The following is an 18,885-nucleotide window of genomic DNA, read 5'->3' as shown; positions in this document are numbered from 1 at the left end:
ACATAAGCATAAGGGCCATTTGGGGCCATCATAACAAACAGACCGCTTTAAGACCAGAATTGAAATCAAACCAACATACACAGGACCCTTACCCCACATATATGACTACAGGCCTCTACGAATTCAAAACAAAGACATATGGCGAGACAGGGCCCCGCCGTACCCAAATAGTCAAATGTACAGAATATATATACAAAGCAAAAGGAGTCTGTACCAAAAGTGGACTCCGGGTCAAAGAGGAGTACTCCGGAATAGCAAAGAGTGAAGCCTACTGTGGAGGATCACCAATGTCTGCACCTGCGGGCATAAAACGCAGCCCCCGAAGAAAGGGGGTCAGTACAAAATATGTACTGAGCATGTAAAGCACGGAGTACAGAAATATGGATCAAAACCGAAAGCAAGTCAGATGTCAAAGTGGAGCACAAATTGGTATGTCAAAGTCCGTATCGAAATCATATACGTATACATAATGCAAACGAAATCATGCAAACGCTTAGGAATGTGGTCGCCACTCCGACGCTGGCGCCACACACAGCATAACACCAGAAGGTTTCAAATCTCCGTACATCCCCGAACACAAACATAATCATAGGTGAGCGTATCGCATCACGAGCCATATCACAGCATAACTCCAAACGGAACCCGGCCCTATGGCGAAGCCTCGGGAAACCGTAACACAGCATACGACCGAATTATTATAAGGCGCACGAATCATAACCGGCCCGGGAACCGGTGAACGAAGTCATAATAAGGCACGAGCGGAGTCGTGAGCAAACAAATGCAAATCATACTTCAAAATAGTCTTTCAAAACAGAGTAATCCCATAAGTCATTTCATGATACAAAGTAATCGAATACTTAGTCGATATAAGGTTTCATTTCACAAAACGTTTCCAAAATAGTACGTATAGCTCAAAACGTAACTTAGCGCATCGTAATATCCAAAACATATCCCGTAGGAGGAAGTTCCAAAATCGAAAGTAGCATGTCAAACTTTATTCACAAAGATAGCCCAATAAGACAAATAGGGCGTTTCGGGGTAGCGGGCCCACCTCGAGTCGAATTGAGGTGGCGAACATATTTATCGAACGTTTATAGGCCGAAGGGTCATACATAATCATTTCTAAGTTACCCGACCACATTTCGATAGGTTTCGGACGAGTGGTGACATTCTAGCCAAAATAGAGCCCTTAGGCTTCAATTGAATTGAATGAATAGTAACTTTTCTGTGGATCGGGTTTCGAGGAGCAGAAATGCTCCGGAAGTTCCCATATTCGCCTATCACACTAAGATATGACAAATAAAGAAGTGGAAAGCTTTACATATCTTACGGACGTCTTACGCTCTCCCAAAAGTCAAGTCCCGTTTCGTCTGAAATCTGCAAATGGTCAAAGTTACCAATTGAGATTCTTAGTCTTAAAAATGCCTTTAACTTCATTTTCTGTCTACCGACATTTCGGCAGCATTTCCCCTATAAATCTAACATCCCCGAGACTTAGCTCGGCTCAGAATACATCAATACAACAGCCCACACATCATCAAACAACACAAGTAATAATCAAACCACTCTAGCTTCAAAGTTCTACTTTGTTACCTAAGTTGGCAACTTTCATTCAAGCTTCCAAAACTCCAACTCTATATCTACATAATTGTATTCATTTCCTCATTCAAACTTATACAATCACATCCCAAATACAATCCAATCCCTACACGAAATTGCCCCAAAATCCATTACTTTCCATAATTCTTCAAAACATCAAAAATTCACGACGAACATTCTAACTTGCGTCGTTTCATTCCGAATTCATTAATATCAACTATAAATCATATTTAAAGTCTTTAGCACCCTAAATATACAATGATATACACAATTATACCAAAGGTATACACTTTCCGATAACGTCCGAAATCATTTTCCAACGCCAATTTAATTCATCAATCAATCATTTACGACATAAAGATCACAACAACACATTATACAAACTAAACAAGATCAAATTCCCATGCCTTTGCACTTCATGAAACTCACGGCTACAACACCAACACACACACACCCACGGCTTCCTATAAGCATCAAAGTTACGGGATTCTCGTCTATTCCCATTCCTTAACACATTCATATCAATTCTATAACATTAGAGGGGCAAAATTCTTACCTTTTCTTGAATTTCCGACTTGTCGCAAACGAGGTTCTTGTGCCAAACTAATTATACCCCGTTGAAGAGGGCCTTGAGTACTTCCCAACTATGTAGAAATTCAGATTTTTGGATCAACAACAAAGCTTGGATAATTGTTTTCTCTTCTCTTTCTCACTCGGCCGAGAGCTCTTATTTCTTGGTGTTCTTGAATTTTTGTTCTTTGTTCTAGATAATTACCAAGTATAACATGATATATATCCATATATTTGATCATGTGCATAGCACATGATCATTAACAAAGGGGGCTTGGGCCATGGATATGGCCGACCACCTCTAAACATTGGGCCTCAATTTTTATGTTGTATTTTTCTTGGCCCAATCATAAAACGTCCCGTTTTGCAATTCCCGAAACAAATTTTCGAAATTCCAAATTTACCCTCGGCCTTTCCCGATGTCTTAACACTAAAGATTCCATAACCAACATAGTCATATTCACTAAAATCAAATTATGTCCTTATAACACACAAGTCGTAATTATTTCTCGATTTCCAATTATACGAAAACACGGGACATAACAGATATGAATATGGGAAGTATGTTTAGAGGTGCTCGGTAGGTTAGCTCTGGGTGCCCGTCATGGCCCTCCGGTTGGGACGTGACAATACCATCATCTCATACACATATATTGTGATAGTATCGTGGAGGACTGCTTTAGTCCTTCAATGAGTCACTCCTCGATTCTCAGTGATACCATCGTGGTATGTAAATATATTGAGACGATATCATGGAGGACTGCTCCAGTCCTTCTCTTAGTCCTCCATGATACCATTATGATATATAACTATATTGCGATGGTATCATAGAGGAAGGGTTTTGGGCTAGAGGGTACTCGGGTAAATATTTTCGGCCGGTTGGGTATGAAGCGAAATTAGTTTAGGAGAAGCGAAATTAGTTTAGGAGGAGGCATGGGCGGATAAATATTTTACATTTTAGGGGTATTTTGTGTTGTTTTCCTTATAATTATATTAATGATCCGATGGGTCAAAATGCAACCCAAATCCAAATATACAAAATCAAAATTATAGATTGAGAATTATGAAAGTTTGAAAGAACCTAAGTTAATTATGTAAGAAAAATACATTAGTTTTCACATTATTTTTCTTTCAAAAAACAACATAAAAAAGAGGGGAGATTGGGTCGTGCGGATTGAATTATGACCCGTTACTTATATGTTGGCGCTTTCAACATGTAGGATCATTAATTACTCGTTATTGATCTGTCCAAATTTGACCCGACCTACTCATTTGCCACTTTTATATTGGTAGAAACTAGCATGTCCTTTGAATAGAGACATACCGAAAAGTATTATTCTGGGTGAAGCACAACTATTGTTAGTTGTGTGATAGAGTTATTTATTTGGGTTTATAATACGGGACCCACGACATCAACTTACCCACCTTCTCTCATTCCACTGTTTTTCTCCAACTCGTTTCCCTTGCTCTTTTTTTTTTCTTCACATTTTCTGTTTTTATCAAACTTTTAAACCAATTTTATTATATGGAGACCACAATTCGTTATGATATTTTTGAGTAAATATCATAGACTGTCCTCTAACTTTGAGTTTGTATACGGTAAAAACCGGTTATGAGGCAAACCGGTAGAACGAGGAACTGGCGGAAGAAAGGAATGAGAATGTGCCAGATATTATTCACCCTTGACCGGGGTAACGCTTGGACCGGAGCTAAGCGAGGGACACCGACTGATCTGCCTTCTTCGTCATTGAAACGGCCAAGTCCGGTGACCCGAGCATTCGTGGCCGTTGGTCCGTATAGCTGTTGGCTTGCACAGCCGTTGGTCCGTGTGGCCGTTGCATGCGAGCCACGCGCCAGTAGCGTCCTGTCATGGTCAACTACCCACCATGCGTGTGTCAGACGGCGCCGTCAGTCTAATCCCACCAAATCCGTTCAGAGCTGTCCTTATTACTATTATTTTATTAATTCACATTGTATGAAACCCATGGAGGTCACGCTATAAATAGAGCACATCCCCTCCTTTGTAAGGGTTGGCTCCTTCACTTTCTAAGAACATTTGCAATAGAAAAGTCCGTATTTATGATCTCTCTCTCTAAATATCTGATTCGCTCGTGATCATTTGTCTCCATTTTATTGTGCGTCTTCCACCAAGTGTCCCACATTGTTTATAAACGTTTATATTCATAGCAAGTTGTCATCATTAGCCGTTTTGTTGAAGAACTCTCATATACATATTTTCTCTATCTAACACACATCAAGACCCAAGCACATATCCTATACCTACTTACAAATTTAATTGATTATCCGAATTCGGGGTAAACAGTTTGGCGCCCACCGTAGGGCTAGGATAATAGTGATCTTTGGTCTTGATTTCTATCATATTCATCAAAACCAAAAAAATCTGAAAATGGACTAAATGACCGACATCGAACAATCCGGCCATGTCAACACCGAGATTGTGGCGGAAAATGAAGGCAGCGGACTACGGGGATTGCCAAATCCCGCTGACCCGAACCTCGTCGATTCGAGGGAAGGGCTCAACCGTCAAAATACCGTAGACCAGGAGAATGCCGCCCCACCGGCCACTGATCCTCTAAATACTCACAATTCCGTTACGCTGTCACGGACCCGAGGTCGGAGAGAACCGGACGCACCAAACGACGGTGTTAACTTACGTTTAATTTTTGAAATGTTGCAGGAACAAAGAGCGGCAATCGCCGAGCAAGGAATAGCAATTGCCCAGCTGCAGAGCGGAAAAAGTGAAGCAGAGCCGGAAAAGGCAAAGGGTACTGCCGAAACAGGAAGAAACGAGGAGCGAATGGTTGAGAGCGACGGCTCCGGAGCCTGCTTCTCTACCGAGGTTCTAAAGATGCTCAAAACTTTGGCGAAACGGGTAGACTCAACCGAAAAGAGGGTCGAGACATACAATTCTCGGGTGGACCAGATACCGGGGGCTCCACCTTTGCTGAAGGGGCTTTTTCCTTCGAGTGCAGCCCCGAAACTGATCCCGAAGAGGTTCAAAATGCCCAATATACAGAAGTATGACGGCACAACGGACCCGCACGAGCACGTGACCTCATATACCTGTGCCATAAAGGGCAATGATATGGAAGAAGATGAGATTGAGTCAGTGTTGTTGAAAAAATTTGGGGAAACTCTGTCGAAGGGGGCGTTGACGTGGTATGACCACCTACCCGAGCATTCGATCACTTCTTTCGAAATGCTCGCTGATGCCTTCGTAAAGGCTCATGCCGGTGCCAAAAAGTTGCAGGCCTGCAAGGCCGATATCTTCCGAATAACCCAAAGGGATGATGAGTTACTGCGGGAGTTCGCCAACCGGTTCCAGAGGGAACGGATGGAACTCCCCCCGGTTCCAGAAGAATGGGCCGCACAAGCTTTCACAAAGGGGCTCAACATGCTAAGTTCAACTGCTTCAGCCAAATTGAAAGAAAATTTGCTGGAATACGAGGCTGTGACATGGGCCGATGTCCATAACCGGTATAAATCGAAGATTCGGGTTGAGGATGATCAGTTTGAGCTCCCCCCGGTCCCTATAAAAATGGATAGAAGTTTTGAAAAGCCAAAGAAGGGTTATGGAGCAAAGGCTGAATCGTCGAGGGAAAGGTTTCGGCCATACGCCCATTCGGAGAGACAAAATTTTAGGTCGGAAAAGTCAACGGAAAGCCCGAGCCGTTTCTCGGGTCGGGGTAGCAAGCAGGTCGAACGACCGACAAGTAGCCGGGGGCTCTCGTTCAGGAGAGATGCCGGAAGTTCTGCCGGTAATAAGGGCCCACCGAAGATTTTGGAGTACAATTTCAACGTTAGTACTTCAGGCCTCGTCTCGGCCATCGGCCGCGTCCCGGACGTGAGATGGCCGAAACCGCTAAGGTCGGATCCAGGCCAACGGGATCCGAACGTGATGTGTGAGTATCACGGAACCCATGGCCATAAAACCGAGGATTGTCGTCGGTTGAGAGAAGAGGTAGCTCGCTTATTGAAAAACGGTCATCTCCGAGATCTGCTGAGCGAGCGAGCCAAAAATCATTACAAGGAAAGGGAAGCTCATCGAAGGGCCGAGCCGGTCGAACATCCGGCATGACTAGAGGTGGATGAGTGCTCGGACTCGATCCGCTCGGAGTCGTCTAACTCAGACCCGAGAGCACGGTTGGCTTCCTCCTCCATCCTTCTGGCTTCGAGTATCAGGGCCGGAAGATCCGAAAGGCCGTGCTCAACTTGCTCGAGGGTGATCCGCCGAGACTTCCACTTCTCATACTCGGCGACAATAGCAGTATGAGCCTCGGCCGCCTCCACGCTTTTCCAGGTTTCTTCCAAATTGGCCTCAGCCTTGGCCAGTTTGGCTTCCAGATCAACCCGGTTCTCCTCAAGGACACTTCTCCTACGGGTGGCCGCCTCTAGCTCGGCCTTAAGGCCGTCATTAGCAATAACCGCCTCCTCGAGCTCAGCTCTTAGGCCTTCACATATCCGACACAGCTCCTCAGCTTTCTCCTCGAACACCCTCCTGCGCTCGTTGAACAAAGCAGCCTCGGACTCGAACCGCCGGTTCCTCTCGGCCAAGCCCGTAGCATCAGCCTTCACCGAGTCCAGTTCCCCCCGGAGGCGGGAAACCGTGGTCTCAAGCTCATCTAGACTCAAGGAAGACTGGGCTTGATCCCGGCTAAGGCCGATCTTGTCAGCCTCAAGGCTCCGGTTATAATCGGTCATGGCGGCCAGTTCACTCTTCAAACGGCGGTTTTCGTCCTTAGCCGCATCGAGCTGAGGACGGAGGTTGGCCAGCACGGCCGCTCGGTTCAACTCTTCCTCCTTCTCCCGAAGAACATGCTGGTATTTCTCCATTTCTCGGCCTTGGGCATCCAGTTGGCCTCGAAGATCGTCCATCTCGTATTGGGCACGGATGAAGGCTTCGTTGACCAGTACCACACTCTGCAGGTAAAACAAGTTAGAAGACTTATGCAAAGTAAGGATAAAATCCTCAAATAAACTATACAAGGATGGCTAAGAATCTTACCCGGTTGCCCGCATGCATACCCTCGTTAATAAGGCACTGCCAAGTGACCCCAGTCATTTTGCGCCTGTCCGAGTCAGAGACAAGGGGTCGCAAATAGCTGGCTACGCCCACCGGACGCGATATAGAGCTGCAGTCCTCGGGGACGGTGATTACGGATCTGGTTCTCCTTGGCTCCACGCTCGGGGCTCGGAAGATATTCACCAAGCTATCCCTGGCACCATATTCGGAGGTCCGGTTGGCCGACCTCGTGGCCTGGGGAATAGGGAGATGACCAAAGCCCGCAGCTTCGCCGGTGGTGGGGGAGTGCTCGAGAACATATCATCAAAATCATCCACCCGCGGAGCCGGGGTAGATGAACTTGGAGCAGCCTCGATGTTTTCGGCAAAGGCTGGGGGCTTTGCAGTTGTAGCAGGCTCATGCTCGGGAGACGGACGAGCGTCTGTGGGGGTTTCGCTCTTCGGTACTGGAACGGTTCTTTGATCGGCTTCAGCAGCGGCCGCTTCCCCGGACCTCCTTTTCCTTTGCAGGGGAGTATCTTCCGAAGAAGTTTCACCTGAAATGTCGACAAAGTCAATCGACCGAAGAGGAGCCGGGGAAAGTATTTCTTCCGCACCTGAACGTGGAGCAGGAACCAAGAGACCTTCGCCGATAGAAGGAAGGGGTGGAACGGAGACCGCCTCCTCCGGTATTGGAGCCACAGAGGGAACCGAGCCGACTCTCCGAACAATGATATCGGGCTCCGTCTCTTCCCTTGAAGACCGAGCAACACTTCTTGCTTTCTTCTTTTTTGGCGTCTGCCCCTTTTCGGAGGGCCGTTTTCTTTTTGCAGCGTCGGCGAGAACACGGGAAGAACCCGCCGTGTCAAACTCGGACGCCGGAGCTGGGGGAGCGGTCCCCGACTCCGATCTAGGAGCTGCCGAGCCCTTAGGCAAACCTGAAAAGATAAGATGTTAGCGAAGGTCGAAGGACGGAACGAATAGAGAAGGATGCAGTAGAATAGAAGTAGAAGACTACCGTGATTCTGGGCGACCCATCGACCACGTGACAGGTGGGCCCATGTCCGGTTGTCATAAGGATGTTGGTCGAGGAGTACAGTGACCGAGTCACTCAGATTCCGAATGACCGGAGGAACGTACCCATTGGCTGATAAAAGTAAGGAAGAAACAGTAAGAAAGTGGAATCAAAATTTGACGAAGCATGCTAAAGAAATTATTCGAGGTTTCGGACTTACGCTTGTTATTCCACTTCTCTGGGAAAGGCATGTAATCGGCTTGAATAATGTCCTCGGTCTTCACCCGGACATATCGCTCCAACCATCCCCGGTCTCTATCTTCATCCATTTTTGAGAAAAATGGATTCCGGCTGCGCTTGGCCAGTTTCATTACGCCACCCCGGAACAGCCTCGGGGAGTATAGGCGTATCAGGTGGGCCAGTGTGAACTCCTTCTCGGCGTGGTTGGCCAACAACCGGAGACACGCTACGACCCTCTAAACAATTGGGCCGATCTGAGCCAACGTAACGCCGTAAGTCCGGCACATGTCGAGAATGACCGGATCCACCGGAGGGTCGAGTTTGAGAGTGAAAGGATATGTGTAAAAGTACAGAAATCCTTCACGATGGTCAGTAACAGATGCATCTGGTCCGGGGATGAAAACCCGAACTAGACGAGTGTCCCACCCGCAGTCGACCCGGACTATATCGAGCTTCTCCTCGGTAATAGATGAGGGGTACCGCCTCACGTCGAACCCCCTGTCTGAAACGGAGGAAGGCTTTTCGACCTCGAGATCTTTGTTGAAATTGAATTTAGCCGGTATGATATCCGAAGTCGTGGGCTCGAATTTAGCCGGAGACGCAGGCTCGGCCCCCGGGGATGACACCAGTGGAGCATCATGGGACGTGGTTTCAGACATCTCGGAAATATGAAGGAAAGAAGATTCAAGAGAGGAATTTAAGAAAAATGAAGGAACTGGTGATTCGAGGGGTGACAAAGTACGAAGCAGCAATACTCGAGCAAAAATAATTGACAGAAATGGTGACAGAGCTGGTTCTTTTGCACGTGGTATGAAGCGACGAATCAACAGCAGAACAAATATGAAGTTAATTGTGTGTGGTGTAGATGAAAAAACGCAGAAATAGAGTGGAGTTGAAGAAGAGCAAGACGTGAAAATGATAAAATGAAGAGGTAAAGAGTCTTATATAGGCATGGAAGAGGAACGGTTACCGAGGACGACCAATCAAGGGGCGCCACGTGCACCCATCATTAATGCGAAGCGACTCGAAACGACGTGCAAAGGGCGGTTGGCAGAAGCAGACCACCCGGGGCGAGACACGTGGTTGATAAAAAAGGAGGCATTACGCAACCATTCCCGCCAAAATGAGAAGATAACGACGAGCTGACAGAGCCACCGGTTTCAGAAGTTATCCACTCCCCGTTACTCCGATAGATCGGAGATCCGGGAAGTGTGGGGGCTATCTGTATACGGTAAAAATCGATTATGAGGCAAACCGGTGGAACGAGGAACTGGCGGAAGAAAGGAATGAGAATGTGCCGGATACTATTTGTTGACACCCAATTTTGTCCCGCCTCTCCTCCGAAATACCTATTTACGCTTTTAATATTTTTAGAAAAATTAAAATATATATTTATTTTTTACTATAATTATTAGTCTCTTATCAATATCGGCATTTCATTATTCTATTACAGTTACTAACCATTATTATTATTATTATTATTATTATTATTATTATTATTATTATTATTATTGTTATTATTATTATTATTCACAATTTTTTTATCATTTCGGCATCTTACTAGCTTACGCACACGCATCGCATTTATCTTTGCATAATTAAATAATAGTGTTTATTTACTGTGGATTTTCGAAATATTATTGCACGGCTATTACAACGCCATTTTTTATCTGAGCACCAATAATTGCATATTTTATATTAAGTAATATTTTAACACAAGTTTATTTAAATAGGTCTTTTATTTAAATGTAGTAGCCCAATCAACTCATGCTACTTTCGGACCAATTCATAAATCAGTCCACATTTTAATTTACCTGACATCATTTAATTCACCCCAGCCCAAATAATTAACCAACATTTTCGGACCAGCCCACTCTTTTAATTTTTCCCAGCCTATATTTTAGCCAAACCAGCCCATTTTTAACCCGACCCGGTCCAGCCCATCCCTTATTTTTCTTTAACCCTAAATCCTATCTCTCTCCTTTCTTTTTCCGCCTCCTTCGGCTCTCTCTCTCTCTCTCTCCTTTATCACCTCCGCCGCTCACCCCCTCCCTCTCTTCCTTTCTCTTCCGCTCCCTTCCCCACACCGCTACCCCACTCCCACGCTCCTCGTCCCCACCTCGCCGACGACCCCCACACCGCTACCCCACTCCCACGCTCCTCGTCCCCACCTCGCCGACGACCCCCACACCGCTACCCCACCACGCTCCTCGTCCCTACCGCGCCTCATCTCCCTCTCTCCACTCATCTTTGTCCCCGCTCCTCTCAAACTCAAATCCGAAATCAGTCTATAAGTATTCGTTTCATCATCCATTAACGGGGGGGTTTTTTTTGGTTCATAAAATTACCTCAAGAAACGGAGAGGATTTTTGGATTCAGGAAACCCCTCAAGAATTGAAACCATAAAATCAAAAAATCCCCTTACAAAAACGAGTTCTTGAACCCCTATTTTTGGATTGAAAACATTCCCAAAGAACAGGATCATTTTGATTCAGCAAATTCCCAGTAGCCGATTTTCCGGTTCAAGAAACCCACCTGGAACCAGACTTCTTTGTTTTCGATTCATGAAATTCCCCCAATAATTGAAGCTTTCGAATCGAAAATCTCGCCTGGAAAATCACGAGTTCTTGAACTCCCAAGAAATCCCCTGCGAAATATTTTGTTTAGTTGTCGCAATATCACAAAAATATCGAATAAAAAATACTCAAATGATTTTTCGTATGTTCTGTGGTTGTTGCGAATCCGAGTTTCGCAACCTCGAATTTGAAGTGTTTCGAGTGTGAATCGAAGACCCGCACCCACTTCACTGCACCCGAAGAAGGTAAATTTCCTTCCCTTAAATTATTTTTGGTATTCGTTGAAATGTCTGAAATTGTTTATGTGATCGGTTTTGCTTAGTTGTATTTCAGATTTTGTTCGTAGTTATTTTAGTTGTATTAGACCTGTTTAGTTATGTTTAGTTCGGTTTTGGGACTGTCGCAACTTTATATGCAAGTTTGGATTAACCAGGTGCTTTAAGTTCATCTTTGTTTGCCTGTATGTCCTGGGATTAATCATGTGTTAGCGTTGATTTAGATAAGCCTGTTTATACGTTTCTGTGTTAGCCTATTTATATGTTTAAGCATGTTTTAGAAATGATTGTTTAGTTTAGTAAGTTTCTTTTTTGTGTCCAGTTCTATTCAATCTCTGCTTGTTTATTTTGTTGCTCTTCGTTTCATTTGTGTTTGGTTGACATATGATGACTTGTTAATAGTGATAAGCATGATTTAGCTATGGATATCTAGCATGCTATGTTTTATTTTGAGATGATATGGGTATGGTCAGACTTAAGATGTGTTAACAAGGATGATTCAGTTTTTCAGTATCTTCAGATATATTAGATCTCTGCTAAATTCCGAAAGTATATTTGAGGTTCCTTATGGATAAAACATGCTAATTGTGTGCTGTGTGATCATTCCCTATGGAGTTGAATCTGTCTAAGCTTGCTTCTGAGCATTGCATGGATCACATGAGTATACATCTTTAGGGATATTCATTTAAACTTGTATGAATGTTGATATTGCTACATCTAGTTATCATGTTGGAACGGGAATGCCCAAGCTTGTTTATTTGATTACCTATTTGAAACATGTCAAGATATCTGGGTATCCTCTCTGTTCCAGTTAATTGTTGCTTGCAGGCTTCTAAGAGTCGTAGTAAATAACTATAAATCTCGTTAAGTTTCAATCTAAACTGTCGCTGCTTTGGTACGTTCACTGTTATGGCTGCATTATTTCGTTTGCTGAACCTTAAAAGGAAGAGAAATCTTAACAGAGATGTATTTGAATACCAAAATCACGAAAAGAATCATCTGGTTACATGAACCACTTAAGGCCTGTCTTTCAAAAACGTAATCTTCTTACTCATTTTAGTTTATTGTCTTTCAGTTCTGTTTATTTTTGATTTCTTGAGATTAGCTATGTTCTAGTTTAATTCTTGCTTTAATGTGTAATCCTTAGTTCCCTTTCTCTTAGTTTCAATGCTAATTTATGTTTTTCTGAAGGGTGATTAGTGTGTTCAGTACTTGTTTGCACTGTTGCTTGATTAGTGTGTTGTTGTTTGATTAGTGTGAAATGTCGAAACCGCTTTGTCGTATGATGAAGGTTATGTGTGTGTTGGTTTGGTGGCTAACTGATAAAATGATTTAGCTTCGGTTCTGATATGATCGGATAAATATGGATGTGAAACGTAGTTATAAATTAGGTGTTTAAGTTCAAAGTATTCGCTGTTTAAGTATAGTTGCGCAAGTAGTCATTTTTCAGTTTCAAAAAAAATCCATGAAGAAGCGTATGAATATGTCCTCTGACCTCCTTTATGTTTTATTCTTGAAAAAGAGTTTAGAGTCGAGTTAGTTTGGTTACTAAGATGAGCATATCTGCAACCATGTGTGTTAAAGTTTTGAGTAATCAGTTTTGTTTTCTCTTCACATGTTAAGCATAGATCAATTCTAAAGCTTCTGATTTTATTTTAATTTCACAAGAATTAGAATCGAATCATCTTGTGTTAGGCTGTTCTGGTATTTTCATTTTCCTGCCCTGTGTTGTGTGGAAGTATGAGTATAATTTACTCTGTTGTAATGCATTTTGGAAACCTTAAGATTTAAACCATATCTTTTTTTTACAGTGTTAGTTTATTAGTGCAATAATTCTTTCTACTGATATGTTAGGTTTTCCATGATGAGAACTGTATATTTAAAAATATTTTCCATACCAGAATTAGTTGGACTAAGTTTAAAATTTCTTTGCCTTGTTTTAAAAACCCAAATGAATCTCTTTCCTATTCGAACACTAAAGAACCACTGTTATCTTCAAAATGTTATCATATGTTGTTGCCTCGCTACTGCTTGCTGTGGATGCCTTTCATTAAATACTTGTTGTCAAATAGGCCATTGATGGGCTGCTGTTATGCTTCTCTGAGAAACAAAATGCTACCTTTAAAAGAAAATAAATGCTGTAACGTTAAGCCTAGTCGCTACTGTTTCGATGTTTCCAGAATTGAATTTCTGTGTTTAGCGTAGTCGATTGGTTGGAATACTTTCAATACCCTTATAAATGTGTAAATCTAGCCTAGGCAGTAGTTGTGTATACATGAGGCATACTTCAAATATACACAGAATATACATGATCTGCTGATTTGTTTGAATTCATGTTTTACGTGTTTAATATTATTCATTGATCGTATACTAATCCTTCTTTTCCTTTTATTTTATGCATGACCATCGCATACGAGTCTGAGGGACTCGTTCTTCTTCCACATTAGGTGTTGGGCTAAAAGCCCAACGAAATCTTTTCCGCGTCCAGCCAGTCCGCAGCAAAACAAAAGAAACGGAAATTCTGGGCTAAGCCCAATCACTTGAACAGTTCCAGCAGTCGAGCTTTAAAGTGGCCGGATCCATTTCATCTTTTCTTTCTCTCTTCCTTATTTTATTGTTGTGTATTTTCATTTACTTTGAGTAGCTAACCTTATCCTATTTTATCAACTTAGATGAATCCTAATGAATTTGTAGATTTAGTTTTAGTAATGGGTAGTTAGTTTAAAGAAGATTAAAATTAATTCTATAAGTTTTATTCTCTTCTTTTCATGTTAAAACATCTAATATCTATTTTATTTGGAATAATTGATTTGCAAAATGGCATGACTATATATTTTAACTAAAAGGAATCATATTTTATTCCTATTGTCCTAAACATTTCACAACGTCATTTATATGCCAGTATAAACTCAAGTATATTTTATAAATAACTCTTCAGGTTTAAATCAATGACGTCTATTCTTAGCCGAGCATAATTAAATAAATCAGTAAAAAGAGAAAGAAATTTATCATATTTGCATTCTATTTTTAAAACAAGTCTAGATTTCCTACACTATTGTATTGATATAATTTCAAGTTAAATTGGCTAGGTTTCCTCTTAACAGCTTCTACTTATATATAAATCATTATACTTTGCACCTCTCATTTTACAATAAAATTATTATTTTAAATTCAACAACATTTATAAGTTTTATTTCTGAGTGGACTACTATGTATTTCTTCAAGTCAGTTTAAATAACAACAGTATGTTTTCCTTTCAAACCTTAATAATATGTGCAACCTATTTTCTTAAGATTTAAGCATTACATTTAATCTAAATTAATTAACCTAAGTTTGGTCGGATAACCGTAAGTTAACGGATTCTAAAGGATGCCTAACACCTTCCCTTTAGGATAATATAGAGCCCTTACCTAGAATCACACTGGTTAAGCAGACTATTAACGGAGGTTTAGTTTTAACTTTACCTTAGTTAGTATTTAGGTGTCCTAATTCACCTTTAAAATTAATTAGGTGGCGACTCCTTAAAACAAATAAAAATAGGAATCACCAATACGTCATACTCCCTAATTTTGACTCCGGGTTAAAATGGGGTGTGACACTATTCGCCCTTGACCGGGGTAACACTTGGACCGGAGCTAAGCGAGGGACACCGACTGATCTGCCTTCTTCAACATTGAAACGACCGAGTCCGGTGACCCGAGCATTCGTGGCCGTTGGTCCGTATAGTTGTTGGCTTGCATAGCCGTTGGTCCGTGTGGCCGTTGCATGCGAGCCGCGCACCAGTAGCGTCCTGTCATGGTCAACTACCCACCATGCGTGTGTCAGACGGCGCTGTCAGTCTAATCCCACCAAATCCGTTCAGAGCTGTCCTTATTACTATTATTTTATTAATTCACATTGTATGAAACCCATGGAGGTCACGCTATAAATAGAGCACATCCCCTCCTTTGTAAGGGTTGGCTCCTTCACTTTCTAAGAACATTTGCAATAGAAAAGTCTGTATTTATGATCTCTCTCTCTAAATATCTGATTCGCCCGTGATCATTTGTCTCCATTTTATTGTGCGTCTTCCACCAAGTGTCCCACATTGTTTATAAACGTTTATATTCATAGCAAGTTGTCATCATTAGCCGTTTTGTTGAAGAACTCTCATATACATATTTTCTCTATCTAACACACATCAAGACCCAAACACATATCCTATACCTACTTACAAATTTAATTGATTATCCGAATTCGGGGTAAACAGAGTTAATTATATAAAAATATTTTATTTTTATGATATAAAAGGTCATTCAATTTTAAATTTATCACTACACTTTTTTTTTAATATTTTTTTCACTTAAAAATCATTCAACTTTAAAGTTTACCACACAATTATTTTTCTATTTTTGGTCACATAAAAGTCATTCGTGCAGTCAAGTTAACTAAAAAGCAAATTTCACCTGAATTTTAATATTTTGCATGAAAAAATTTACATGGCGCTCCAAAATATGTTAGTTACATTTGGGATAAATTTGAAACCTCCCACAATAATTTGCTTCATAACACTAATTTAGCTGTGGTATACAATATTACATTTGCTTTCCTTATTTTGATTTCTTTGTGACAATTCTAACTCATTATTAGTAATGTTAAGAAAATATGATTTGACTATTTTCCCCTTATTAATATACCCATTTGAATGGTAAATGTCATAAACACCTTTTTAAAAAAAGAGAAAAATAAATTTTATGGGAACTTTAAAGTTGGATGACTTTTATGTGATAAACAAATAGAAAAGTAATTTTTGTGTGATAATTATTAAAGTTAGACGACTGTTATTGTAACAAAAAATAGAAAAATAATTTTTGGATGACCACCGGTAAAATTTGCAGATATATTCTTCAGTTTTACTATTTTTTCAGTTCTTTCAAATTTCAATTTTTTTTTTTTTTTTTGTGGTCAGTTAAATGTCTGTGTTGGTATCATGTATGTATCAAATTGGACACCTTAAAACTATTCAGGTGCTCAATTTCAGATTTTTTACTTACCTTAACTCTTTCTTTTTTCGAATAATAAAAATAGAGAAAAAAAAATGATGATGGATTGATTACTTGAATTCCATACAAAGAAGATAAATTAAGGAGGTGGTAAAGTATGGTAAAGAAGAAAGGAAACAGGTGTTTGACTGTTTGAAAGTGGGACCTACAATACTATTCCATATGTCAATAAAGAAAGACATCGAACAAGTATGAGTTGGCATGCTTCACATATAGTAAAACTTTCAGACATACCTATTGCAAGAAAATGGAACCTTATCATCATCATTTTGACAAGAACCCTTCCATCTTGATGGAATGGGCCCATAGCCTTGGTCATTAAAACTTGGATTTTCAGGCCAAACACCTAAGTGAGGTGCAAGGTGATATTAGTATGATCACCTCATTGAAATGTAAAATAAGGCTGACAAAAAAAAAAAAAAAAAAAAAAAAAAAAAAAAAAAAGAGTAAATACCTGTGTCGAGATTTCCAATGATAATGTCTTGCCCAAGCTTGGCTTTTCCCCACAAAGAACCTGACATGACCACACCATTTTCTTCCAAAGATAGAAAATCCCATGAACGGAATGTGTGTAAGTCTCTCATTTCATTTGGGAAAACTGATATCACTTTAGGATGCACTGCAATAATAACAGAGAGTATCATTTATTTTAAAAAGGATTTTTACACAGTATAGCCATCCATCAAAGTAATAGTCGGAAAATATATATATTTTGTATATTAATCTATAATATACATAGTTTATACATACTTTGTGTACAGTTGACTAGTAATTGTAATTATTTTGGCCGAGCGGCCAAATGTGTTAAATACCCACCATCTCGTTCCAGAGACCATCGCATGGAAAGTTATAATTGAAATCTTTTTATTGGGCTCTAACTTGTAATTCCTCTTACCATTTACTAATTTAAAATCAAATATTAATAGCTAATTCTATTTGCAACCCGACAATTTAAATTAGACTTTTCAAGTGATTAAAGCTAAATATTATTTAATGGATGAAAATGGAAATGCTAGTGATTACTTAGCAAGTAAAAACTTGCAGAGGGAGGATTAAATATTACTCCTACTTACATTGAATAAGAGATACAAATTTCTCTTCCAAATCAGCTGCAAAACCATTAATACGCCTTCTATATGAATAAAATATGGATTCCTTTGCTTTATTTTTGCTGCATGAAGAAATATGATAGTGAAACATTTCTTTAAATAAATGTGTAAGATAAACTTATGAGCAAAACTGTTCGTATAGAAGTTTTCATACCCTCCCAAGAATGTTGCTAGGAAATTAATGTGGAAATCTGATACCCTCTGGAGAATTGCCCTTGTAAGAGCTGAGCCATGCGAGTGCGATCCCATATATACCACGTAAGACTGCATTCGAAGAATATTGATTTATGTAAAAGAAATATTCTTTTTTTATATATTTGTATTTGAATTCACTAGCCCGACTAATCTGATTTCGTGCCGCATAAATCCAATAAGAGGTAAAGCGCTCAATACCAAGAAGTTAGAGGTATTCACGTAAATTGCCTTTTTTTGGAGGCTACTATTTAAATTTTTGTCCTCAGTTGAACAATGGCTAATTAAATTTGTCTGCAAAAAGAAAAACTAGTGCAACCAAGACAAAATTTAAAGACTAGCCTACAAAAGGGGAAATAGTGCTTAAAATCCAAGAAATTTTTAATTCCTAAAGTTCAAACGTAAGATTTCTGATTAAGGGTGAATATATTGTATAAAACCGACCACATATGGGTCAAGAATATTTCTTCGTTTTGTTCTATAATTTTTTTGTGATCATAATCTTCTAACTCTACAAAAATGAACTATTTAGGTTAATAACAAAAGAAGAAATATTCTTGACCCATATGAACGTTATTCATCTTCTTTACGACGATATTAACCTAAATAGTTCATTTTTTGGGACTTAGAAGATCAGATCATGACTGCAAAAAATTATACTTATAAAAGATAGGATTTACACAAATTACCTTTTTGGTTGCAGAAGCTGGTGATGTCCATAAAGAGAACAAAAAGAAAAAAAGAAACAAGAATGAAATTTTTGGAGAAGACATTGTTTTACGAGGAACAACAATAACGATTTCTCATATATATGACGGTGTTTGATGTTGCATCTGCTACGATTTCATCATACAAAGAGAGCCACTTTTCTTATGCGTTTGAGGAAATCATGATAACTCAGAAGAGAGAAAAGATTAAGTCCCGTTGCATGTGTTGCGGGGTGGAACATTTTAGTTTTGTTTGCTTTCATTTTATACTAAAAGTTATATATCCGATTTGTTTTAAGTCATAGAAAGTCGAATTAATTGCCAGTGTAATTTATCCAACACGTGGGCGATGTCCCTCTTTTCATGTAAATGTCCAAGTACCAATCATACTAACCAATAGAAAAGCCTAAACTTCAATATCCTACAACGACTTTTTTTTTGTTTACATGTGTGGTAGACTAGAAATTGGGAGTAAAATCACGTGTTGTCTACATGTCAATCATATGTTATATATAGAATGGATATATACATAAGACTA

At 40.3% G+C, this 18,885-nt stretch overlaps 1 protein-coding gene across 3 annotated transcripts; it reads right to left on the bottom strand.

Moving 5' to 3' along the window:
* Positions 1 to 59: 59 nt before the first annotated feature.
* Positions 60 to 18,558, bottom strand: LOC132636655 (subtilisin-like protease SBT5.4). Of its 3 annotated transcripts, none has more exons than XM_060353625.1 (6): positions 18,330 to 18,558; positions 17,603 to 17,712; positions 17,413 to 17,510; positions 16,794 to 16,958; positions 16,574 to 16,685; positions 60 to 297 (listed from the first exon to the last, which is right to left on the bottom strand). In XM_060353625.1, exons 1-6 carry the CDS (start codon positions 18,411 to 18,413, stop codon positions 282 to 284), a joined length of 585 nt encoding a protein of 194 aa, XP_060209608.1. In that variant the 5' UTR covers positions 18,414 to 18,558; the 3' UTR covers positions 60 to 281. The 3 variants fall into 3 exon arrangements, with proteins under 3 accessions (XP_060209608.1, XP_060209601.1, XP_060209616.1); XM_060353618.1 differs by lacking the exon at positions 60 to 297 and adding an exon at positions 10,816 to 11,093; XM_060353633.1 differs by lacking the exon at positions 60 to 297 and adding an exon at positions 13,028 to 13,397.
* Positions 18,559 to 18,885: the final 327 nt, after the last annotated feature.

This window comes from Lycium barbarum, chromosome 1, assembly GCF_019175385.1.
Source record: "Lycium barbarum isolate Lr01 chromosome 1, ASM1917538v2, whole genome shotgun sequence".
Taxonomy (NCBI): Eukaryota; Viridiplantae; Streptophyta; class Magnoliopsida; order Solanales; family Solanaceae; genus Lycium; species Lycium barbarum.
Note: the sequence above shows the minus strand (reverse complement) of the source record. Positions and strands in the feature narration are given on the sequence as shown.

Bases quoted from the DNA above. Each gene is read 5' to 3' on its own strand.
- LOC132636655 (XM_060353618.1), bottom strand. From the start codon at position 18,413: ATGTCTTCTCCAAAAATTTCATTCTTGTTTCTTTTTTTCTTTTTGTTC. The intron at 17,511-17,602 runs GTATGAAAACTT...TTCTTCATGCAG, and splicing joins CTAGCAACATTCTTGGGAGG to CAAAAATAAAGCAAAGGAAT. The intron at 16,686-16,793 runs GTATTTACTCTT...CACCTCACTTAG, and splicing joins CATTGGAAATCTCGACACAG to GTGTTTGGCCTGAAAATCCA.